The following is a 27,468-nucleotide window of genomic DNA, read 5'->3' on the forward strand; positions in this document are numbered from 1 at the left end:
ATCCAGAAAGAGACCCAAATGCATACATAAATTTTGTCATTGTAAATATGTAGTCTTGAAAATCAGGTAGGCCATTCAATAAATAAAGATAGGTCATTTAATAAATGTTTTGGGGATGAGTAACTGGGCATCTGAAAAGTAATCTCCTTAACCCCAAATAAATTCTAGATGATAAAAATATAAATGTATAGAGAAAAACCATGAAAAGTGCTAGAAGAAAACATGAGAAATATATAGGCTTTGCTAAAGATGGCATAAAATTCAATATCCATGTAAAAACAAAACAAAAAAGTAGATAAATTTGATTATATAAAAATATAGAAAAAATACAAATGCAGTCTGCAATAATTTGACAGATAAGACTAGTTTCTATAATGTGCAATGTGCTCATACATAAAAACAAGAAATGGAAGAAAACACTGGACAAATTTACAAAGGTTAAGTAAGTACTGGTCGTTCACAAAGAAATATGTGTCTTTAGAATAAAAAGGTGTCCAACACTCATTATTAAAGAAATGAATATTAAAACAGTAGTTTTCCTATTAGATCAACAAATATCAAAGAATTGTATAAAGCAAAATGTTAGTGAAGATGTTGGGAGACTGGAATTCTCATATACTGTTGGTGTGGATGTAAATTGGTTAACCATTTTTGGAAACCATTTGCAATGAAAATTTAAAATGCATATTATTTTGCCAAGCAATTTCAATTCTGAGAATTCATTCTACAGATATAATCATGCATGTGTACAAAGAAGTATTACTATGGTCATTAAAGTTTGTTTTGAAAGAGTAAAGGCTGAAAGCCTAATGTTCATTAATAAGAAAATAGTCAAATTAATTGTTATATAGCCCTAAAAATGGATACTTTGTCCCTATGTAAACTATTATACTATACTAAAAACAATTATGTATGTCTATGTAGAATGGTCTCCAAGGCACAGTGTGAAATGGAAAAAATATTAAGGTACAAAATATTGTGAAATGTGCTTCCACTTCTTTTGAAAAATGATTAGATTAATTCTGGAAGGATACTCAAAGAAAATGTTAACAGTCTGTCTGAATGGGAGGTGGGGCTCTGAGGGAATTAAGCTAAAATTTTAAAATTAGAAATTACTTTAAAGAAAAGTAAATTGGAGGTGGATACTACAGTATCCAGACAACACTGTTAGAGCATAACATTGCATAGTATATACAATAATAAAGCAGTCTTAATCTTTTTAACCAAACAATTTAAACTCAATGTATTAGGAGATTTCCCCCCTCAAAAGGAATAGATTCAAATTATTCATTATAAGTTTTCACATGACTTAGAAAATATATACTGTATGTACAGTTCCTTGTGAAAGGAATATTCAGACACAAAAACATTAAGAAGTGATTATTGGTTTGCAAGTGTTTTACAAGGAAGTTCAGAATTTGAAGAACTGGCTCACTGAATGTAAATTACAGCAGGTGTTTCAAAGAAACAAAAAACTCATAAGCTTTTTCAAAGTTGAGGTAAATTTGTTCATACTGGGAGAGGGGGGATGATTTTACCCACATGATTATTATATCTTTAGACATTAGTTTTTCAAATTTCAGGGATTATAACATTTTGTTAAGAAATGAGCAATTTAGCAACTCAAGATTTCATCTCTTTGGAGACTATTTAGACAGACCAACTTCTTTCTTATTTGTTTCTCAGCATACACTGTGGGTTCACCCCACACACACATACTCTTCCCACTCTTAACATGGGACTTGAAGTGAACACTTACTTATATGGTGCAGGGTAAGGTGTCAGTTTGCTTCTTCAGCATCAATCAGGATATACTGGCATTTTAATGTTACAATTTTTTGTTATTTCAAGTTATGGTCCAAGATGACAACATAGCACTTTTGAACTCACCTCCTCCCACTGATACACCAAATCTAAAGCTCTAAATGGAGGAATTTCCTCCGAAAGATGTCCAGAAGTAGCTGATTAACTTCTAAACATTGGATGAATGAGAAAATACCCATGTGGAAACAGGTCTTGGCATACTCTCAAATACTGGGAGCCACTAAGAACAAAACTGAGCTTGGACAATCACAAAGGATTTAGAGACCACCAAGAGCTCATGCCAGGCTGAATGCTAAGGGTCACCTCCTATAAAATGCCACTCCATCAAGCCTGGGGGAGGCCACAGCTTTGTCTATTGTGTAGAAACCAACACAAGGAAAACAAAGAAACAGGAACATAATCCAAACAAAAGAAAAAAGTAAACTCCAGAAACAGAACTTAGTGAAACAGAGATAAGTGACTTACCTGATACAGCATTCAAAATAAGAACAATGCATTGAACAATGAATTTAAACAAAGAGATAGAAAATATATGAAAGTACCAAAAAGAAATCACAAACCTGAAGTATACAATAACTGCACAGAAAAAATAGAGGCATTCAACAGTAGACTGGATAGAGCAGAAAAAGGATCAGTGAACTCTAAGACAGGACAGTGGATTTCATACAACCAGAAAAAAAAGAGAGTGAAGATTACTTAAGGGACTTATAGGACAACATCCAGTGGACCAGCATTTGCATTATAGGGATCCCAGATGGAGAAGAAAGAGAAAAGGAAGAAACTTACTTGAAGAAATACTGGCTGAAAACTTCCCTAATCTGGGGAAGGAAACAGACATCTAGATCCAGGAAGCCCAGAAAGTTCAAAACAAGATAAATCCAAAGAGACCTATATCAAGACACATAATTGTCCAAAGTTAAAGACAAGGACAGAATCTTAAAAGTAACAAGAGAAAAACAACTTGTTATATACAATGGAATTTCCCATAAGACTATTAGCAGATTTATTAGCAGAAAATTTGTAGGCCATCATGGAGTGGCATGATATATTCAAAGTGCTGAAAGAAGAAGAAAAAAAAACTGCCAACTAAGTAACCTCTACCCAGAAAAGTTGTTCTTCAGAATTGAAGTAGAGGTAAAGAGTTTTCCAAACAAGCAAAAGCCGAAAGAGTTCATCAGCACTAGACTGGCCTTGAAAAAATTATTAAAGGGATTTCTTTAATTTGAAACAAAAGAGTGTTAATTAGTAACAGGAAAACATATGAAAGTATAAATCTCACTGATAAAAGTAAATATATAGTAAAATTAAGAATAACCTAATGTTGTAATGGAGGTGGGCAAATCAGTTATAAATCTAGTATGAAGGCTAAAAGACAAAAGTAGTAAAAATAACTATAGCTAAAATAATTTCTTAAAGGATACACAAGATAAAAAGATGTAAATTGTGATGCCAAAAATACAAAATGTGGAAGGGAGGGTAAAAATGTACAGCTTCAGAATGCATTTGAACTTAAGTTGTTATGAACTTAAAATAGGCTGTTATAAATATGTTTGTATACCTAAAACTAATACAGTTGTTCCTTGGTATCATTGGGGGATTGGTTCTAGGACTCCATGCTGATACCAGAATCTGCAGATGCTCAAGTCCTTTCGATAAAATGTCATAGTATGGTTGGCCCTCCATACCTGAGGGTTCCATGGTTGGTTGAATCCATGGTGTGGAACCCATGGACACAGAGGTACAATATTATGTGTCAGAAAATACATCAAGTTTTAAGGAATTAAAATAATGGTTTATATAAGCCTCATGGTAACCACAAAGCAAAAACTTATATACATAAAAGAGAAAGGAAATCTAATCATACCACTACAGAAAAGCATCCAATCACAAAGGAAGAGAGCAAGAGAAGAAAGAAACAGCACTTATAAACAGCCAGAAAACAATTAACAAAATGGCAGTAAGTTCATACCTATCAATAGTTCCTCTAAATACAAATGGACTAAATTATTCAATGAAAAGACAAAGAGTGGCTGAATGGATTTATTGGGTTGGCCAAATAGTTCATTTGGGTTTTTCCGTAATAGCTTATGGAAAAACATGAATGAACTTTTTGGCCAGCCCAACTTAAAAATAAATAAATAAATATTAAGAGTTATAGAGGCAGAAATAGACAACAGTAGAAATTGGGAATATCCCAATTTCATCAAAGGACAGTTCATCCAGACAGAAAATCAACTAATGTGTCAAATAAGAAATCAAAAGAAAAATTAAAAATCTCTTGACACAAATGAAAATGGAAATACAACATACCAAAACTTATGGTATGCAGCAAAAGTAGTTCTAAGAGGGAAGTTCATAGTGATAAATGCCTACATTAAGAAACAAAATCTCAACCCAGTATACCTCAGGAACTGGAAAAAAGGACAAATGAAGCCCAAAATTTGTAGAAGGAAGGAAATATCAGAAAAGAAATAAATGAAATAGAGACTAAAAAGACAGTAGAAAAGATCAAAGAGCTGGTTTTTGAAAATATAAAATATACAAACCTTTAGCCAGATTCAAAGAAGAGAGGACTAAAATAAATAGTCAGAAATGAAAGAGGAGATGTTACAACTGGTACCACAAAAATACAAAGGATCGTAACATTCTACTATGAAAAATTGTATGCCAACAAATTGGAGAACCTAGAAGAAATAGATCAATTCTTAGAACGATACAACCTCCTGGGACCAAGTCATGAAGAAATACAAAATCTGAACAGACCAGTTACTAGTAAAGAGATTAAATTAGTAATCAAACACCTCTTCACTGGTGAATTCTACCAAACATTAAAAGAATTAATAACACTCCTTCTCAAATTCTTCCAAAAAAATAGAAGAGGAGGGAACACTTCCAAACTCATTTTACAAGGCCAATATTACCCTGATACCAAAACAAGAAAAGGGCACTACAAGAGAAGAAAATAACAGGCTAATGTCACTGATGAACATAGATACAAAATCCTCAACAAAATATTATCCAACCAAATTCAGCAGTACATTAAGAGGATCTTATGATCAAGTAGAATTTATTCCAGGGATGAAAGCATGTTTCAACATATGCAAATTAATGTGATATATCATATTAACAAAATGAAGAATAAAAATTATATGATCATCTTGATAGATGCAGGAAAATCGTTTGACAAAATTCAGTATCTGTTTTTAATAAAAATTCACAACAAAGAGAGCATAGAGGGAATGTGCCTCAACACATACTGAAGACCAGAAATTGACAAGGCCACAACTAACATCGTACTTAGAAGTGAAAAGCTGAAAGCTTTTCCTCCAAGATCAGGAATAAGACAAGGATGCCCATTCTCACCACTTTCATTTGACATAATACTGGAAGTTCTAGCCAGAGCAATAAGGCAAGAAATATAAAGGGCATCCAAATCAGAATGGAAGAAGTAAAACTTTCTCTATTTGCAGATGACATAATCTTTATAGAAAACCACAAAGACTCCACCAAAAACTGTTAGAACTAATCAACAAATTCAGCAAAATTCCAAGGTAGAATATCAATATATAAAAGTCAGTTGCCCAGCTTCCCTGGTGGCGCAGTGTTTGAGAGTCTGCCTGCCGATGCAGGGGACACGGGTTCGTGCCCCTGTCCGGGAAGATCACACATGCCGTGGAGCGGCTAGGCCCGTGAGCCATGGCCTCTGAGCCTGTGCGTCCGGAGCCTGTGCTCCGCAACAGGAGAGGCCACAACAGTGAGAGGCCTCATACCGCAAAAAAAAAAAAAAGTCAATTGCCTTTCTATACACCAACAACAAATTATCAGAGAAATTAAGAAAAGAATAAAATATCCAGGAATAGATTTTACCAGGGAGTTGAAAGATCTAGACACTGAAAATAAGATGTTAATGAAAGAAATTGAATAAAACACAAATAAATGGAAAGATATTCCGCATTCATGGATTGGAAGAATTAATATTTTTAAATGTCCATACAGATTTAATGCAACCCCCTATGAAAATTCCAGTGGTATTTTGCACAGAAATAGAACAATCCTAAAATTTGTGTGGAACCACGAAGGACCCCAAAGAGTCAAAGCAATCTTGAGAAAGAGGAACAAAGCTAGAGGCATCACATTTTCTGGTTTCAAACTATTACAAAGTTATAGCAATCAAAACAATATGGTATTGGCACAAAAACAGACACATATCAATGGAACAGAAGAGAGATCCCAGAAATAAATTCATGCATATATGGTGAATTGATTTACAACAAAGAAGCCAAGAGTATACAATAGGGAAAGTATTCTCTTTCAAAATATTCTGGTGCTGGGAAAACTGGACAGCCACATGCAAAAGAATGAAACATAACCTCTGTTTTACACCATACAGAAAAGCAACTCAAAATGGATTAAAGACTTGAACGTAAGACCTGAAACCTTAAAACTTCTAGAAGAAAACATAGGCAATATGCTCTTTGACATCAGTCTTAGCATTATTTCTTTTGGATTTGACACTAAAAGCAAAAATAAACTACATCAAACTAAAAAAGCTTCTGCACAACAAATGAAACCATCAACAAATGAAGTCACCCTACAGAATGGGAGAAAATATTTGCAAATCATATATCTTATAAAGGATAATATTCAAACTATATAAAGAGGTCATACAATTCAGTAACAAAAATCAAACAATCTGATTTTAAAAATGGGCAGAGGTATTGGGGTGGTGGTGTGATGAATTGGGAGATTGGGATTGACATATATACACTAATATGTATAAAATAGATAATAACCCACTGTATAAAAAATAAATAAAATAAAATTCAAATCAAAAAAAATAATGAGGGAGGGAAAGAAGAGTTACCTCTTAACTATAAAAGTAAGCAAGGGTAAAGTTATGTGGGTTTTCATATATTTTAACTAACTGTTTGATACTGGCTACATTTTATATAGTTCAAAGCAAAGTCTTTATTTCATTTGTTTTCATGAATTTTAAAATCCAGTACTTATTTTGGTTTACTATTATGTTCAACATTTATTTCACCATAGAATCACCCTCTGTGATATAGGCATATACTAATTTTCATTTTCTAGGAATCATATGGTATATTAAAAAGTTTAACAAGACTAGTGTACCAAGTATTAAATTAAATCTTCATTTACATACTTCTATAAAGCTTTGGCAAGGACTACATTAAAAATAATTTCAACTGGAGTCAATAAGCCATTTTTCAGTAAATCACTATTGTACCTTACTCTGTATAATATATACACTAAATCAAATACTGATTTAAAGATACAAGAGAATCAGCTAATTTAAAGAAACTTGTAATTTTTTTAGATTTGGGAATCTTTCTGTAAAATAAAGAATAACAATTTCCCATTTGCTTTAATCTGCTTATTGTTTTAAGGTTGAATTTTTTAGAATGTTGAATTTTCTCTAAATGGCATAGAGCACTACAGCTGAGATAAAACATCATTGTAATCAGGAAGCAGTTGTAGGAAACAAACCATTCCATTTATATTATGCAGAAAGTGACTTAACACAAGAAACTAGGTGCTTATCAAGTCACTGAAAGATGGAGACGTAAACTCTAAGCTTGGCCTACAGGTATGACTTTCAGAATAAGGCCACCAAACAGACATACCAGGGAAGCAGACAACTTTGCTACTGTTAGAAACAGAATCAGAAGACTACTGCCAATCAATCAATTTTTGAACTGAAGAGCACATTGTTATAAGATCAGCATTCTACTACAACTGCCTCTTGACATACAGAAAGCTTGTGACTGGACACTGGAATGTTGCTTCCAAAAACAAAACAAAATAAAGTAAAATCTCCATTGCATTAACACCGAAGCAGCATAAATATTGCTTCCATCCCATTTTCAAAATCACTTGCCAGACATTTTGAAGCCCTGAGCCACTATGTAAAAAAGGCCACCATGCTATGAGGAAGCCCAAGCCTTCTAAAGAAGCCACCATTGACAGTCCCAGCTGAGCTCAACTTTTGCATCATTCTAGCCCAGGCCATGTGAGTAAAGAAGCCTCCAAAAGATTCCAAGCCCGCAGCCATTCAAGCATTCCTGCCTAATGCCACAGACATCATGGATATAATATCCCCACCTTGCCTTAGTCTAAGTCCTTGCCCACAGAATTGTTAAGCATAATCAAATGATTATTATTTTATATTATTAACATTTGGAGTGGTTTTTATGCAACAAGAGCTAAGCGAAACACATCATAGATATTTTATAAGTTTCAACAAGCATTTCAGAAACATTTTTAAAGATTATAATACTCTATTATGTAATATATACCACAGTGTACCTAAAAGTTTATGCTGAATTGTAAAGGAGAGCTGGTTTCCATTTTTATTGATAACTTAAACTATACTGAATAATTTTATCAATAGAGGTTTTTATTTCTCTTTTGTATTTAGCATTATTTCTTTATCATAAATTTCCAGAATGACTGTGTCCGGGCTATAACCAAATTTCTTTATAAGTGTTTTGTATCTATTCATATCTATCTTGGATATTTACTGTGGTTTAAAAAAAATTAAAGCAAATTAACTTCCATATATTTAAAAAATTTTTAGCAACAACAAAAAAAATCCTTTAAGTTAATCAGCCCTACTGAAAACAGAAGAATATGGCCAAAAACTCTGGGCTACCCATGTATAGTAATGTCAGCCAGACTTCATGAGTCAATCATGAGAAGCTGGGGAAAATGCGGCCATACAGTGGGTACGGGGAAAAAAAGACCAGCATACTGAGTAATCTAATAATTGATACTGCCCTATTATGAGCTCAAATGAAACAATATTCACATGAAACAGCCACCAAAAGATGGTAATAGATAGGTAGGGACCTTGGTTAGCAAGTCCAGAGTCCTGGCTAAGTGAACAAATTTTACTGTTCTCAGAGCTCTGCTATATAGTTTTGTACCTAGATAAGAGGGCGTGAAGAGGACTGTAATCCATCCCACATTACTCTGGATAAGGCCTAGAACAAGGCTTTACACCTGTGGAAGGGGCAACTTTTCCTAACTGGTATGCCCAGAGGGGGGCAATTTGTACCCCCAAAGTAGTCACTCTAAGTCTTTGTTACTGGCAGCTATTGCCCTCAGTGTTCTTCCTATTTATAAGACTAGATTTGTTAGTGAAGGAGGGCTAGAGCTCTTGACTTCTGCTTCCCCCTAGCTAACTCATCGTGTCATATTTGTGCCTTTCCATTCAGGAAATCTGATTTCAGAGATCTATGTTAATATGGAAGATGACTGGTCCCAAAGGGCTTGGATCTCAATGTACATTATACAAGCTACTCCTAAACCCTACTAAATATGCCATCAAAATTGCTACTCCTTACCAAATATTTTAGCTGACCCTGTGGCCTAGTTTTTAAGCATACAGACACTAAGTGAGAAAAATCTGGATTAGAATCCTGCCTCCATGAATACTACTTATGTAATATTAGATGATTTTCTGAGCCCATTTTTCTGACCTTCATTTTCCTCATCTGCAAAAATCAGAATAATAAAGCACCTACCTTGCATAGTTGTTGTGAAGATTAAATGAATAATGTGTATAAAATACCTAGCATTTAAGTATTCAATCAATAAATGTTAACTCATTTTTAAAAAATACTAAAACAGGGCTTCCCTGGTGGTGCAGTGGTTGAGGGTCCGCCTGCCGATGCAGGGGACAGGGGTTCGTGCCTCAGTCCGGGAAGATCCCACATGCCACGGAGTGGCTGGGCCCGTGAGCCATGGCCGCTGAGCCTGCACGTCCAGAGCCTGTGCGTCCGGAGCCTGTGCTCTGCCAACGGGAGAGGCCACAACAGTGAGAGGCCCGCATACCGAAAAAAAAAAAAAAATAGTAAAACACACTAGAGCATTTAAATACTGAAACCTAATTCTCATCTTTGCACTAGCTGCAAGGGGATCCAGGGAATGTATAATTTTAAGTTTTCAAATTGTTCAATACCGAAAGGCTATAATGGAGTGGACACTGAGTGCCAGTTCCCCATGTCCAATATGGACATTAAACATGATTCTTCTCTATTTATTGTCCTTTGAGTAACCAAAGAAGCACATTTTAAAATGCATTCTGAATATTATAGAACTATGAGATTATGTTTCAAATACTGTGTTAGCATTAAGGACATTTTAGTGCAATTATTTCCAAGTTTTTAAATTACACCAGAACTGAGCTAAACTCACAGGCTCTAAATAAACAGTACTATTTTGTCTTAGACCTGAGCAGTTTTAATACTCTGGAACAAGAATGACAGTAATAATTAATTTTTATTCAGAGTTTCCCACATACCAGGAAGTATTCTGGCATGTGACATGTGCTATCACAAAAAATCCCTGAGCTAGATAATAATAGTCCCAATTTACAGAAGAAACTAAAATGTGAAGTCTTCAATAATTTGTAGAACTAGTAGGTGGTAGAACTGGGATTTGAGCTCAGGCAGTCTGGCTGTAGAGTCAATATTCTTATGTACCATTCTCAACTTTACAGTAAAATTCTTCCATTCTATATTTTAAACTCTAAGCACTTGAAGTTTTTCCAAAATTTATATAAACAGGTATATCTTTAAATTATGCAAAAGAGGGCTTTCCTGGTGGCGCAGTGGTTGAGAGTCCACCTGCTGATGCAGGGGACACGGGTTCGTGCCCTGGTCCGGGAAGATCCCACATGCCATGGAGTGGCTGGGCCCGTGAGCCATGGCCGCTGAGCCTGCACGTCCGGAGCCTGTGCTCCGCAGCGGGAGAGGCCACAATAGTGAGAGGCCCGCGTACCAAAAAAAAAAAAAAAAAAAAATTATGCAAAAGAAAGTCTAATACTATAACCTATTTTGTATTGCTATTAAATGGCAGAATACATAATGAGGACATAGAATAAATTTTAAACTATGTTAACTAGTCAAACTTTAAAAACGAATCTTATATTTAATAAATATGAAAAATTTGGCTAAATACTTTGGCAAAATTGAAATTGTGACTAAATACTAAAATAGCAAGGACTTAGCCATCTTTATATGTTTTGAAAAAAGGAATTCTCTTCATTTATTAATCTACACAGTTAGATTCCTTTGGATTAAGATTTAATTATGATATTTATGCTGCCTTCTTCCTCTTGGTACAGATCATGTAAATGGACACTGCACAAGTCCAACTTCTCAGAGTTGCAGTTCTGGAAAACGTCTTTCCAGTGCTGATATTTCGAAAGTAAATCGCTGGGGTCCTGGAAGACCACCATTTCGAAAAGCACAGTCAGCTGCTTGCATGGATATTTCTTTGCCAGTTACAACAGAAGGTAGGTTAAACATACAAATTTTTGTGGATACAATTAAAATTTGACATACCACAGTAACAGGAGCTGGAGGATAAGGGATGGTGGTCAGGTGTGAAAGATCTTAAAAACTATGGTCAACTAGACAATGAGCAGCTGAGAACCTGGTCGACCTGTGGCCATGACTCCAAATCCATTCCTCACTACACCTCTTTCATCTCTAAAACCAGAATGGCTGTTTATGGGTAGGCTTTCACCTCCTCTGTACAAAGTGAGACCTATGCCTTAATCTGCACTCCCAGTTTCTTTCCATCTCAATGGTAAGCCTCTTAGTGTCTCTATCTGTAGATAGTTATTTAATGTCTTATAACCTTAGTTTCCTCAACTGTTAAGTGAATGTGACCAAGAAAAAGGGAAGACATTAAATTCTAAAGTTTGCAATCTCATCTTCATATGTTTGAAAAAGGGAGGATTATTTGCTTACTTATGGAATTACTGTTAGGGGCAGGGAGTAAAGTACAAGAGCCAGAAGGCCTAAAATTAAGACACACACACACACACACACACACACAAAAGGGAGTCCTGTAACTGCTGCTATTGTCTTGCTGATAAAAAGCTTTGGGACTAGAAATAGGAAAAAGTAATCTTAGGAATGTGCTATGGTAATTCTATGCTATAAAGTAATTCACCATTACCACCCCTCAAAAAACTTGGTAGTAATGATCTATATTATTCTTCAAATTTTTAAAATAAAAATTTTAGGGACTTCCCTGGTGGTCCAGTGGTTAAGGCTCTGCACTTCCACTGGAGGGAGTGTGGGTTCGATCCCTGGTTGGGGAACTAAGATCCCACATGCCATGCGGCTTGGCCAAGTAAAAAAAGAAAACTTTTAGTTTTTTACTTTAACACTATGCCATACTAAATTTGGTCCAGATGATCTTCTCTCACAGGTGTCTATGAATAGCAACCTAGAAACATTAGCTAGGAATGTTAAAATGGAAGCAAAATGTAAAGGTTATAAAGGAAGTAGTACTTTTAATCACTGGATTGAATTGGGAATTTTGAGTTTTAGACATTTCTGCCTCTAACTTGTTGATTCTGGGAAAATTACTTAACTCTATGTCTCTGTCTCCAAATCTGTAAAATATATAGATTATATCCAAGCTCCCTCTCAGATCTAAATTCTATTACAAACAAGTAGTTGTATAAACTTGCTGAGGGATAGAAGGGGGAAATTAGGAATATTATATTTTGGTTTGTAGAAAAAGGGATAGTCTGGGGAACTTATATTTGGTTTTATTGTACATTATTTTATTTATATATTATCTCTTTTTATAAAAGTGAGTCACACTTACACCTATCAAAAAGGAAAGGAGAGGGAAGGCAGTAGAAAGAGGAATGAGGAACTTGAACTCTGGAGTGATTATATGAACAATACAACCTTCCTAATATTTACCTGAGGTGGTGAGTTTCTGCTTGTTGGAGTGTACACATGTGTAAGAGTTGATGAGCAGGAGAACCTGAAACCACCTTGTTTCCTTTAAGTGGGCTGAAGCCCTCTCAGAAAGATTATCGGTGGGGTGGCATTGTCTACAACTCTGTATTTGGCCCTAGGCAAAGCCAAGACTGTATTTGGATTCAAGGTAGGCAGCTTGTAACTAGTTCAGGGAGATAACATTTGCTCTTTAGTCTTGGTGTAAATATAAATAGTTTAATTTTTACAATTTTAATTACTCCAAATATAACAAAATCAGAGGAATGTATTTACCACAGAACATTTGTGACCCTTCAGGTAAGTAGCCACAATGTTATCAGTAAGTGGGAATTGTCAAGAAATCATTAGAAGTACTTCCAACAATTGAGAGATAGGAGGGAAGCATAATTAAAACTGCCCCAGAAATTCTTGTAACCTTAACTATTTAGACTAAACATCTTTTTTTTTCTAGATTAGGGAATTTCAACTAACTTGTGAGGTGAGGTAGGGAGAAAAACACAGTGGACTGGAACTCTGGAGACTCAAGGTCTAGTCCCAGCTCTGCCTAAGTTTATGATTTACACTTCTGGACTTGTCTCTTCATCTTCAAAATAGCTGGTAAACTGGATAAACTGCCTTCCAGATCAGTTAACAACGAATCAAATTCTACTTCACCCCCATAATTTTGGTTTTCACATACTAAGTTTGACTTTACTTGTTCTGGAAACACACTAAAACTAAATTTTTGTTTTTTAAATTTCCATAGAAAGTCGAGAAAATTCCTATAATCGCTCTAGAAGCTCTAGCATCTCCAGTATTGACAAAGATTCTAAAGAAGCGATTACAGCACTATACTTCATGGAGTCCTTTGTTCGGAAAAATGACTCTACTATCTCCCCTTGTTTGTTTGTTGGAACTAGTCTAGGAATGGTGTTAATCATCTCCCTAAACCTACCTTCAGCAGATGAACAAAGATTTACAGAGCCAGTCATGGTATTGCCAAGTGGTAAGAGGTTTTATTCATTCCTTCATTGCTACTTTTTCAAATTTAAATATATGGTATTTTAAAACATTTAATTTGTATTGATCTGGAGCAAAGATTTAAGTATTCTGTATAATAGGAACTATTAAGAATTTTATAAATCATATACTATCCCAAGTATTGCAGCTTACTTGCAGGGTGAAATAGTCAACCATTTCTATGGTAATAAATTGTGGAACTCCCAACCTAAACAATGCCTTGAGAAATAAGTTTCTGAAAAGCATTTAGGAAAGCCTTAAAGCGAAAGTTTTAAATTTTTAATGAATTGAAGCATTTCTCCAAAGTTCCATGCCAGATCAGAGCCTAGGAGTGTTTTACATCATCCTTAAAGAACTCAGATGATTAAGTTGGAAGCAGTCTGACTTGAGGTGGCTTTCTGAATTCTTTGATAATCTGCCCATCTTGTTTTGAAGTCATGCCACACAGTTCCTTCCCTTTTTATCCTAGTACCTAGAGAATTTGACCCACGTTATGAGTATTGTTGCTAAAGTATATGTTGTATTCTCTTCCTACTTGACTTGTCTTTTTCCTTTTGAAGAGCTGTGTGATTCCTTCTGTTATTCCTTTGAGTATTTTAAAATTTATTCTTATCAATAGTTTTTTCATGTATAGAAAAGAGAGTAAAAGTTATCTAAAAAACATTTCTTAAGTAAAAATAATTTTATTAATATATAGGATAAGGGATTTTATTTTAAAAGAACACATATATGGCATGGTAGGTTAGATAGAGTTCTGTTTTCTTTGTTAACTGGTATGCTAAATTCATATAGATGGATTGTAACTTACTGTAGGTAGAACAGTCAGCTCTCTACTAGTGAGGCAAATTCAGATAAACATATTGTATTTTTTGTGTGTGTATGGCTTAAAAAACGGAAGTTTATTTTCTCACACTTCTGGAGGCCCAAGATTAAGGTGTTGGCAGGGCTGGTTTCTTCTGAGGCTTCTCTACTTGGCTTGCAGTTGGCCACCCTCTCACCATATTCTCACGTGGCTGTCCCTCTGTGTGCTTGTACCCCTGGTGTCTCCCCATGTTTCCTAATCTCTTCTTAGAAAGGCATTCGACAGTTTGGATGAGGGCCCACCCTATCAGCCTCATTTTAACTTAATCACCTCTTTAAAGGCTCTGTCTCAAATATGGTCACATTCTGAGGCGATGGAGTTTAGGCCTTCAACATATGAATTTGGCATGGCTGGGGGACAAAATGCAGCCCATAACATGCACTGTATTTTAAAAGTTAATCTGTTAGGATCACTATATTTTAATTGTAAACAATTTCACAATAAGAAAATATCTTTTATTATAGTTCTAATATTAAGGAAATATGTATAATTCTCTTATACTGGTTGAGAGAGAGCCAGATCAGTAAGGTCAAAATGAATTTTTAAGTATTAATTCAATCCATTATTTAGCTCAATAAATTTTTATACAGATTGGATACCTAATATGTGCCATGTATTCTTCACAAATTTAAAGGTAAAAATCAAACTCCTGTATACACAAGTTTACAACTGTAAGTGAAAGACCGTTTTCTAGTAAGAGATTTTCTAACGAATGTGGTTTTCTATGCCACAAGCATAGAAATAAACAAGTGTCTGGAACTAATTTAATGGATCTCTCAGTACTGTAAGAAAGTTCTTCAATATTCTTAGCAAATAGACTTAGACTTAAAATGATGGCAAAATACAAAATAAGTATAGATTTAACTTAATATTCTGGCATCTGGTTCATAAATATTTGCGTACTTTCCTTATCCATTTAAAGAGAGATAATGAGAAGCTATCTTCTCCAAGTTTCTATGTCAGTATTCCATTCTTTCAAGATGTTAGTTAATATATCAGTATCACTTCATCAGTTGTAACGAATGTACCACACTAATACAAGATGTTAATAACAGGAAAGGACAAAGGGGGCATATGGGAACTCTCTGTACTATCTGCTCAATTTTCTGTAAACCTAAGATTGCTCTAAAAAAATTAAGTCTATTAAGCAGTACCTATAAGGGAGGAAACTATGAGTCTAGGTTCAGATCTGTTTTATAATTAACCACTGAAAGAGAAATAGCCTAATTGGAAGCCATAATTTATGACAATAAAAAGAAAAAAGGAAGGTGGAGTTTCATAAGAAAATACAGAGGGACTTCCCTGGTGGTCCAGTGGTTAAGAATCCGTCTTGCAATGCAGGGGACACTGGTTCAATCCCTGGTCGGGGAACTAAGATCCCATGTGCTGCAGGCAACTAAGCCCACGCGCCACAACTGCTGAGCCCATGTGCCACAACTAGAGAGCCCGAGTGCCACAACTATAGAGCCCACGTGCTCTGGAGCCTGTGCACCACAACTAGAGAGAGAAGCCAGCATGCCCACGCACTGCAACAAGATCCCGGGTGCCACAACTCAGACCCAACGCAGCAGTCAATCAATCAATACATACATACTACAACAAGAAAGGGTTGCAAGTGGAATAGTCTGACAGAATTAAAAAAAAGAAAAAGAAAAAATATAGAGATGACAGAAAGCCAATTCAAATTTAAAGTAGAAAACTTGTCCCCTCTTCCTCACACCTCACTTCCTGACTCCTTCTTCACCTTCTTTCCAGTATCTACTCTCCACTAGTCTCCACTGTTCCACTAGTCCCTGCCCTATCCGTACTGCTCTAGATTATGGGAACCATTTTTAAAGGTTTGGAATCGGAGGCATTTCCCTCTTCTGTTGCCAGTGCTAAAGTGGGTGACATGTTCTCAGGCTCTGAAGGCATTTTTCCCATCAAAACATTGTTAAATTACCTTTTATCAGTTGGCCTAGCAAAATTTATCTGAGTCTAGCAATTTCCTCAAAGTTGAATACAATCTATTTTGAAATTTATTCATCCATTCATTCAACATACATTTCCCAAGCTCATACTAATTAATTAGTCACTGGGGATACAGTGGTGATCAGGACACAGAATGATCTTTATTCCCAGATTATCTGTAGCGAAGAACAAAAGTAAACAGAAAATTACAATCAGGAAAGTAAAGAATACTGCGCAGCATGGGGAGGGGGGTGTTGGGGAAGACCTCTCTAACACAGCAGCTATCTGAAATGGGACCGGTTTGGAAGGGAGCTGTGCACGGTACTGATGTTTAAGAGTAATTTAAAGCAGCATGAGTAAAAACCTAGAGGTAAAGAAAGCATGGCACAGCCAAAGCCTAGAGATAGAATGGTGCTAGTTGAGGCTGGAAAAGCAGGCAGGGGAAGATTAGAGGGCCTTAAAACCATGTTAAGGAGCTGGAAAAGACTTCCTAGATCTGTGGGTTTTTTGTTTGTACAAAAAAAAAATTGTGACGTGGTATGCTTTTTTATCTCAAACGCTGGTGCTTAAATTTTCTAATTGTAAAAAAATCCAAATACAGAGGAAGATAAATGAAAATTCTGCCACCAGCAAACATTCCCCCTTCTCTGTCTCATCTCCCCCCTCCACACTTTTGTCCCTAGAAATTTTACTCTCCAACAGTAATTCTTTGAGAAATTTGCTGAGATTCTAATTTTAAAGTCACTTTATTGAAGTATGATTGACATACAAAAAGCTGTACATATTTAACATAAACACCTTGATGAGTTTGGAGACAAGTAAACATCCATGAAACCATGACCAAAATCTATGCCATAAACTTATTTATAACCTCCAAAAGTTTCCTACCCCTCTAATTTTTTCAGACTCACTTCAAATTTTATTTCATTTCTACGTAACGCTTTGTGCTACCAGCTACAAATTATTCTGTAATTACCAATCCTGTCACATGAAGTGCCTATCACTGCTTTGTAAAAAAAAATTATTTTCATGCTTCATGATCAAACTAGAGATTTAAACTCATGATTAAACGAAAGATTTTCCATAATAAATTCATTCTCTTTACCCCCGAACTATTTCTTCTTGCTCTTCTCCCCATTTCTGTTAATAGTGCCATGATACTACCTAGATGACTTCCATCACTTCCATTTCTTTTCTGATCCCTTTTACTTACTGCCTCTGTACTGGTCTTATTACAATATTGTCTTCATCACCTAATTTCTATACACCATATTCTCTGATACCTTTCACTTACCCATAGAAGCAATTTCTTGAAAATCTTGGAAATCAGTGATCTCTGTAAGCTCAGCTTTGTTCTACCTTTCTAATCTGATTTCCTGCTACTTCCCAGCACCAGCTCTCTGGTCCAACCAGTCTTATTTCCTCACTTCCCTTTTCTCTTTGCTACCTGTCAATCATCTATTATTGGTGGATATCATATGAACTTTTATGTTTGTTGCCAAAATTTTGGAATACCTGTATCAAGTTTCTTGGGAGCTGTAAGATTTGGAAGAATTTTCTACAGACTAGCTCTTGGATCCAGACATTTCAAATTTCAAATCTTGTTTCTTCTACATTATCTATATATTTCTAATATTGACATAATATATAATTTGTAATATGATCTTCAGCCCTGCACTTCCATGTCAGATTAATGCTGAGTTGCATCAGGGTGATGGGAGTTTTCCTAGGAGCCATTCCTATACCTAGAAGGCTTTCAATAACCGAGACATGGTAGTGATCGTGAATCACGTACATAAGTCTACTAAATTCTAGATGTACCCGCATCTTAATTTCCTCTTGTCCAGATTCCTGAAATGCCTATTCACTACAGTGTCACTTAACTGGAAGAAAATTACAGTGGAAAGAGAAAGGAGTTTAACTTGATTGTGGTTAAAATCTTTTAGTTTCACAAACTTAAAACCCATGAACACGTGCCTCACTTAAAGAAGGGCTGATAAAGAAAAATTAAAAATGTAAGAGATAAAGATTTGTGTAGATGGACTTACCTCATTTTCTCTAGATTTTCCTTTTTGTATACTAAGGATATGATTTTAACTTAATTCAGTTTTTTATTACATATTGTCTAAGCTTAGATATATTTGTTTAGATATTACCTAAACTTAGATATATTTGTTTGCATATCATCTAAGCTTAGATATATTTGTTTTCATATGCAAAAGTATATCAGAGATGATCTTCTTGCCTTTATTCTTTTTCTTACAGCATTCTTGTGTTGTCCTTTGCCTGCTGACAAGAAATATCTCCTAGACTTACCCTCTACTCTAGACTTTTCCCAGCCCACTCCCTATGTCAGACTTACTTGCTAGCATTTAATTCCTTTAAAATCCAGCTCTCTGATGAAGAACAATTAACTTATGCAAATGTATAGATGAGTGAATGTGTGTGCTATCTCACAGATATAATATGAAACTAGTTAATAGGTTTTGTCTGGAGATCAAATGAGAAGGATGTAGTTTTTAATCTTAAGTCTAAACCTTGATGAGAAATTTCACTCTATGCAAGTATTTAGTTAGGGCCTTTCCATATAAGATGTGTATATTTCAAACATATTTGTGAAATTCATGCATTATATCTTAAAAACTAATACAATAAGAATATAGTTCAAGCATAATGATTGTATTTGACTGAAGTATAATCACAGCTTAATACAGGAAAACAAACATACACACTCCACTTATAGGTAGCAGCTCTATTGTTTACAATTCTTATTACTAGTTGTAGTGAATGTGTTTGTAGCAATTCTGTTTTCCCCAAAGTAGATATACTGTCACTTGAAACTGCTGAATAAAGCATGGAATCTGTCTAAGCCCTTAATAGCTAGACACGTGGGAAGCTATTAAGATTTTTAGATATTTTAAATTCATTGAATTAAAAAAGCAAAATTCTCTACAGGTACTATCAAAAAACAAATGAAATTTCACATACCCTTTTGTCACATGCTACTGTCATGAATTCAAACTCTTGCCACACTCCCTTCTTTTATGGAGAGATTAAAAGAATGTACTTCTTTGGGAAAATCCAATGATCTAGATATATAGTTCTTAATATAGTAGGATAACCTAGAAGAAATGGATAAACTCCTAGAAACATATAACCGACCAAGACTGAATCATGAAGAAATAGAAAGGCTCAACAGACCTGTAACTAATAAGATTTAATCAGTAATCAAAAATCTCTCAACAAAGAAAAGCCCACTTCTCTTTTTAATTTAATTTCACATTAATTTATCTTGATTGTCTTGACAACAAATTCTTATCAATGATACGGAAATTTGAACTAAAGCACTAAATCACTGAATTTTAGAGTGAGAAAACACCTAAAGATTATCCATCCCAGTAGCCATCACTTTAGTCTGTATCAGAATCACTTGGAGGGTTTGTTACAACCATTCTCCGAGTTTCGAATTCAGTAGGTCTGGGGTGGTGTCTGAGAATTTGTTTTTAAACAAGCCGCAGGTGTTAATAGTACAAATGCAATTTTGCATGCTGGGATAGAGAAAACAATGTTCTTTCCTTCTGTATAGGGAAAAAGCCAGTCCTTTCTCCTTCCGTGTTTCTCCTGTGCGTTTCCTTTACTTTCACACGACTACCACACTCACAACACTTCTGACACCAAATGAGTGGAGGTTTTCTCCACAAACAAGCAAGTCTCTGAGACACCAGCTGGGTGTTCCACAATTTAACTCAATTCGGACACTATCTACATGGAGATAGATAGAACTACATAGAACTTACACAGGGTAAGTTCTCAGTCCAATGAGACTGTGCCCTCCCCCTCTTTCAGACGCCAATCCCAAGTCACCTGTTCTGACCTGAGGTTTCCACAACCTCCTCCTCGGGTTCAATTAATTTGCTACAGCAGCTCACAGAAATTAAAAAAAACTGTTTACTTACTGCTTAGCAGTTTCCTATAAAAGGATATAGCTGAACATCCGATGGAAGAGATGCCTAGGGCAAGGAATGTAGGATGGGACGTGGAGCTTCCATGCCTTCTCCAAGAGCTCTCTCCCACAGCTCTGCCTGCTCAACCCGGAAGCTCTCCAAACCCCCGCCTTTTGGGTTTTTAATGGAGGTTTCCTTACACAGGTGTGATTAATTAAACCATTGCCCATTGGTGATTGAACTCAATCTCCTGCTTCTTTCTTCGCCCCATAAGTAGGGGGGTGGGGCTGAAAGTGCTAACCCTCTAATCTCCTGGTTGGTTCCCCTGGCAAGAAGCCCCTATCCTTAGGTGAGGCCCCCAAATCACCTCATTAACAAAATGAAAGACACCTGTGTTGCTCTTGTCAGGAAATTCCAAGGATTTTAGAGCACTGTGCCAGAAACAGGAATAAAGACCAAATAGAGGGCTTCCCTGGTGGCGCAGTGGTTGAGAGTCTGCCTGCCAATGCAGGGGACGCAGGTTCGTGCCCCAGTCCGGGAGGATCCCACATGCCGCGGAGCGGCTGAGCCCGTGAGCCATGGCCACTGAGCCTGCACGTCTGGAGCCTGTGCTCCGCAACGGGAGAGGCCACAGTGGTGAGAGGCCCGCATACCGCAAAAAAAAAAAAAAAAAAGACCAAATAGATATTTATCATAAATCATAACATCATACATACATAATATGGTTAATCAGAATCCTGGTTAAATTTAGTTCTACCTACTTTATTTCTGTATCTGTGTAGCTGAATATGGCTGGAGAATATATAACCAGCCTAAAAAGTCTCATTTTGAAGTAAATCATCATTAACCTCAAGTGGGTTCCTGTGCTGCTGGGTAGTCTTCTGTCCACCCTCCTGAACAATAATTACATATTTTCTCCACTCTCCTCAGAGCTCCCATACCTCCTCCACTGTAATGACCATGTGTCCTCTTTCAGTGAGAAAACTGAAATGATCAGATAAGAACTTCAGCAGCCGCCACCACCATGTCTACCAACCTGTCTGTCTGTATCTCCATGGAGTCTACCTTTTCTCCTGTTGTGACTAAACTGTAAGCTCCTGACTTGGTGAATGTCTCCAGTTGTACACTAGATTCCACTCCCTTTCACCTACACAAGAAAGTGAATCCAGCAATTTTTCCTGTTTCCTTTATATAATTATAATAAATATTCATCTTTTTACTAGATCAGCATACAAACATGCTGTTATTTCTCCCATTAAAAGAGAAAAACCCTCCTTGAACCTATTCTCCTACAATGCCCCATTTCACTTCTTTTTCTTTAGTGCAAAATTCCTTGAAATAGTTATGTTATATTCACTATTTCCAGTTTTATTCTCCCATTCTCTCTTGAGTGCATTCTAATCAAACTTCCTCCCACACCAATCAACAAAAAGCTCTATATGACCTCACTGCTAAATCCAATGGTCAATTCTCAAGTCACATCTTACCTGACACATCAGCAACATATTGCAGTTTACCATTTTCCCTACCTTATAACATTCCACTTTTTGCTTAGATTCCAGGACACTTTATTTACCTAGTTTTCTTCCACCTTTATAGCCATTCTTTTTCAGTCCCCTTTGCTCGCTCCTCTACATTTCACTGGACTTAAAACACTGGCATGCTCAAAGACAGACTCCTTGAACCTTTTGTTTTCTATTTATATTCAAGCCCTACATGAAATCAGCCAGCCTCATTACCTTAAATGCCTGTTGTAATCTAATGGGTCATATATTTATATTTATATTTATAGTCTGGCCTATCCCCAAATTCCTGACATAGGTATCCAGTTATATGTATATGACATACACTTGGATGTCTAATAAGTATCTCAAACTTACATCCCAAACTGAGTTCCTAATATTCCTTTCCTTTCTCCCACAGTCTTTCCCATATCTATTAATGGCAAGTCCATCCTTCCAGTTTCTCAGCTCAAAAGCATTAGAATCAATCTTTTTTCTTTTTTTTTTTTTTTTTTTTTGCGGTACGCGGGCCTCTCACTGTTGTGGCCTCTCCCGTTGCGGAGCACAGGCTCCGGACGTGCAGGCTTAGCGGCCATGGCTCACGGGCCCAGCCACGCCGCAGCATGTGGGATCTTCCCTGACCGGGGCACGAACCCACGTCCCCTGCATTGGCAGGAGGACTCTCAACCACTGCACCACCAGGGAAGCCGCCTAGAATCAATCTTGACCACTGTATCTCTTTCACACTCTAACTCCAACTTATTGGCATATTCTGTTGGCTTGACCTTTGTAATATATTCAGAATCTGACCATTTCTCACCCTTTATACTATTACCACCTGGTTTGAGCAAGCCTGTATCCACTTCTCACCTGAATTATTGTACTAACCTTTTAACTGCTCTCCTTTCTTCCAACCTTGACTCCCTTTAGGATATACCCAGCACGAAGAGTGATCCTGTTAAATGGAAATTAGATTATATTACTCTATTCTCAAAATCTTCCCATCTTATACCAAGTAAAAGTCTGTCTTTACTGTGTCCTACAAGAACCTACATGATTTAGCTCCGTATTATCTCTGATCTCATCTCCTATAAGTCTGCCCGTAACTGCTCTAGAAGGTCAAGATCTGTGAATAGTTTGAGATTTTACTTTACTTGCAAGCTAATAAATTTAAGTTGCCAGTTTCATGGATGCTGATAGAAGACATGAGACTCTTGGATCAGAGATAAAGGACAATCACAGTAGCCAGAATATTTTGTGGTTTCCTGAGCCTTAATTCCACAGTACAATGCAAAGAAGCCTCCTCTTCTGTATAAATCTGCTCAGGCTGCCTTAACAAAATACCACAAACTGGGTGACTTCAACAACAGAATTTTATTTTCTCGCACTTCTAGAGACTGGAAGTCTCAAATCAACATACCAGCAGTGTTGGTATCTGGTGAGAGCGCTCTCCCTGAGTTGCAGACAGCTGCCTTCTCACTGTGTACTCATGTGACCTTTCCTATGTGTGGGGGAGGGGAGGGGAGGGGGGAGAGAGATTGAGAGGGAGAGAGAGAAAGAGCTAGGTCTCTGGGTGTCTCTTCTTATAAGGACACCAGTTCTATCAGATCAGGGCCCTACCCTTATGACCTCCTTTAACCTTAAATATTCCCATAGAGGGCCCATCTCCAAATATCAGTACATTCACACTGGGGGAGGGGGGGAGGGCTTTAATATATGAATTTGGGGAGGGGAAATGAACAAACATTAGTCCTTAACATCTTCTACTCTTTAAAATTTAATCACACCCTTTTCTAAGAATTTCTATCCCCTTTTCTGCTTTATTTTTTCCTTAGTACTTATTGCTATCTAATCTCATATATATACTTATTGTATATATTGTCTGTATCATAGAAAGTAAGTTCTGTGAAGGTAGGGATTTTTATCTGTTTTATTCACTATTTTATTCCCTTGTGCCTAAAACAGAACCTAGAACACATAGTAAACCCTCAATAAGTATTTGTTGATTGAATGAATTAAGATTTTAGTGGGGAAGACTGGTAATTTGGAAAGCTGGAGTAAGGTACACTTCTAGCCAGTAAGACCTCTTTTAGGAGGAAAATCCTCATTAATTGTCTGGTGAATTATTTACTGTAGACCAAATTGTTAATATATTACTATAGAAGTCCTTAAATTTAAGCTTCCTTTGTAATGTGTATTTCTGAAATAGTAGAGGCTATAGTTTGGACTTACTGAGCTTTTTTAAAAAAATCATGTTACATCATCTAAACATGTTATTTTTAATTTTAAATACTTTAAAGTACTTTCTAAATGGAATGTATTTTTATAACACCCTTCCTAAGTCTCTGGTACATGTACACTCCTGAGGTTTATCAGCCTGGGATAACTTTCTTACTCTCTCTACATGATGTCAAAGGAGAAAGGAAAGAAAAGGCTGCTAGGGCACTGCTTAGGGGAGAATCTGGAAATGTCCAAAGGTCAGTCTACCCCAAGTTACTTCCTAAGCTTCATAGTATCTTGTCTCTGGGACTGGTAAAAATCACCCATAGGTAATAATCTTGCATGGATATTCAACCTTGGAGATTCCAGGTGAGTAAACCATTTTTCTGTATAAAAGATGCATAAGCCTGCCTAAACACCAAAGCTAGTTTGAATTTTTTTAATACAATCAAAATTGCTAGCATGAACTCTAGATATTTAAATTTCATGAAATATTCTGAGTGTTCATTTTCAGAAGAAAAATAGCATTTGATAGTGAATGAGTCTATAAAATAAAGAAGTGGAATCAGTTGACTTTTTTTTCAGCTGGTTATTCAATAAATAAAAATTATAAATTTTCTAAAATTTGCTCTTTAAAAAAGTATTTTAATGAACACTATATAGTATAATGAAAGGATACTGGATTAGGAATTAGGAAACCTGAGTTCTAGTCCAGGCTCAGCCACTAACTTGCTATGTGACCTGGCCCAAGTCTCATCATCTTTCTGGGTCTCTGTTTTCTCATTAATATAATGAGGGATTAGACAAGTTGATGTCTTAGACTCCTTTTAGACCCCACCTTTTATGATTCCAAGTTATTGCAACTGATGAACTCACAAATTTACTGATTTATGTATAATACTGCAATATTATGACACTATAGATATGAATTATCATAATATAAAACATTTATCGCCCATAGATGAATAGCAGCTGTTTTAGAATTTCATGTGCCAGTGATATGAAATTGTTTTTATAGGTACATTCCTCTCATTGAAAGGAGCTGTCCTAACATTCTCCTGTATGGACCGAACTGGCAGATTAATGCAACCACCATATGAAGTCTGGAGGGATCCAAACAACATAGATGAAAATGAGAAATCTTGGAGAAGAAAGCTGGTCATGAACTGCCCCTCTCCATCCCAAGAAATAGGAGATCATCAGTATACAATAATCTGCTCAGAAAAACAAGCCAAAGTCTTCTCACTGCCTTCTCAGACTTGCCTCTATGTTCATAACATCACCGAGACATCTTTTATACTGCAAGCAGATGTGGTGGTCATGTGTAACAGTGCCTGCTTGGCATGCTTTTGTGCCAATGGGCATATCATGATAATGAGGTACTTGCCTTCTTTATAAATTATCTGGTAATCATAACAGTGCAAACAAGGTACAATTATGAAAAGTATATGTGTAATGTGCAAGATGTTATCAAGAAGCAAACTGAGATCATTGTTTCATTATGTTTGTGAATGTTTTATTGCTCAAAACTTTGAGGAGACTTTGAGTTTTTATTTGTTTTAGTTTGTTTTTTGTTTTTTGTTTTTGCTAAAAATGCTTTGCATTGTGAACGAAATATGTTAATTGACATCAAGGAATCTAAGGAAAGAGTGATTCTCCAGTCATTCACACATTCATTCAACATTTATTGAGCACATGTTATCTCCCAGATGCTATGCTAGGCTCAGGATATATGAAGATGAATAAGCTACAAGGAAAAGAAATGAACTGTTACCTTTACTATGTTTCATAGTACACACAAGAATTTTCCATACAGAATTTAATTTTATCCTTATACCTTCTCTAGGACACAGGAAAATAAAGTGTTATTTGCACCCTCCATTTTACATATGTTAACAAATTTGCCTGAGGTTGCAAGTCTAGGAAAAAGTGAGATCAACACTGAACAGTATACTAAAAGTCATCACTTTATTTTAACCTGCTCTAGCTATGCGTTAAGAAATATACATGCAAAAAAAAAAAGAAATATACATGGAGGGAGAGCTTGGATGGGCTTTTGAACTAAAGTCCTAACTATATTGAAAGCTAGGTGGAAACAGATGTGAGGGATAATTGAGGGAAATTTGCTGAATGTAAAACCAATTGGTTGTGAAAGGTAATGGAGGCCTTTAAATCTCAGGGTTAGAAAAGAACTTAAAGGTTAAAAAGTTTTATCATGAACTTGGATAATAGTGAGGTCATTAGCAGATAAGAAAGTCAGAATTTAGAAAGACTGATAATGAGAAGTTTGGGAATGAATGCTTGGAATGTGAGGTGCTTATATGCCAGCCTGCAGAAGTTTAGCCAGCAATTTAAGGTCTGGACTCTTAAAAAAATAGGGATGGAAGATACAGCTCTGGAAATCATTTATGTAAATGCATTAGTGAAAGTTGTAGCAGTGAATGAAATCATCAAAGAAGACAGTATTAAAAAAGCGGAGAAATAGACTGGTCTTAGGACAAAAATTGGCGGGGAGGGGTGCATATGTCTACATTTATGTAGTGGAGAACAAAGAAACTCCAGCAAAGGAGATTGAGAAGTCATCAGAGAGCTAGGAAAAGGATCAGAGTAGCAGAACTTCATGAAATGAAAACGACAGCAGAGTATCAAAATAAAGGATTAGAAGACTACCAAAAGGATGGTCAAGAGGTAGTCAGAGCAGAAAGGTCAAAGAGTTTGTGTACAAGAAAAAATCCTAGATCTGGCACCTAGATATTAGTGATCTTTGAGAAAGCAAATCTTAGGAGCACGGTGGAGGTAAGACTAAATTTCAAGGGGGCAAGAAGAGGCAGTGGCATAGATTAGGGGTTGACAGACTACAGCCCCAGGTCATATCTACCCTGCCCTCCCCCCAATCTGATATTGTACAGCTTGCAAGCTAAGAATGGTTTTTACATTTTCAAATTGTTGAAAAAAATCAGAGAAGAATATTTCATGATATGTGAAAAGTATATGAGATTCAAATTTTCAATGGCCATAAACAAAGGTTTGGGGAACACAACCACACCCATTTGCTTACATACTGCCCAGAGGGGCTTGTACACAGTAGGGCAGAGTCGAGTAGTTGCACCGGAGGCCTAAAATATTTACTATCTGGCTCTTTAAAAAAAAGTTTGTCAACCCCTGAGACAGTATTCTTTGGGGAAATTTTGGTAAAAAGAGAGATCAGAGACAGGAAAGTAGTTTGAGGGCAAAACTGGGTGTTCGAGAGTGTTTTTATTGTTTTATTTTATTTAATAGGGGAGACATGAGTAGATTTGTAAGCCAAGAAGTAGTTAATGAAGGAGAAAGTTTTGAAAACATAAAAACAATCATTTATGGCCTGCTTATTC

The 27,468-nt window shown here is 36.2% G+C and overlaps 1 protein-coding gene across 6 annotated transcripts in view; it reads left to right on the forward strand.

Annotated features, from left to right (window-relative positions):
• STXBP5L (syntaxin binding protein 5L) overlaps window positions 1-27,468 on the forward strand; it is a 380,840-nt gene that overhangs the window by 340,087 nt on the left and 13,285 nt on the right. For all 6 annotated transcript variants that reach the window (XM_081235109.1, XM_081235110.1, XM_081235106.1 and 3 more), the window contains 3 exons: window positions 10,979-11,149; window positions 13,366-13,605; window positions 25,116-25,476. In XM_081235109.1, the coding sequence (XP_081091235.1) occupies window positions 10,979-11,149; window positions 13,366-13,605; window positions 25,116-25,476 (772 nt within the window). The remainder of the gene's footprint in view (window positions 1-10,978; window positions 11,150-13,365; window positions 13,606-25,115; window positions 25,477-27,468) is intronic.

The sequence above is a fragment of the Mesoplodon bidens genome (assembly GCF_964165515.1).
Source record: "Mesoplodon bidens genome assembly, chromosome: 5".
NCBI classification, from domain to species: Eukaryota; Metazoa; Chordata; class Mammalia; order Artiodactyla; family Ziphiidae; genus Mesoplodon; species Mesoplodon bidens.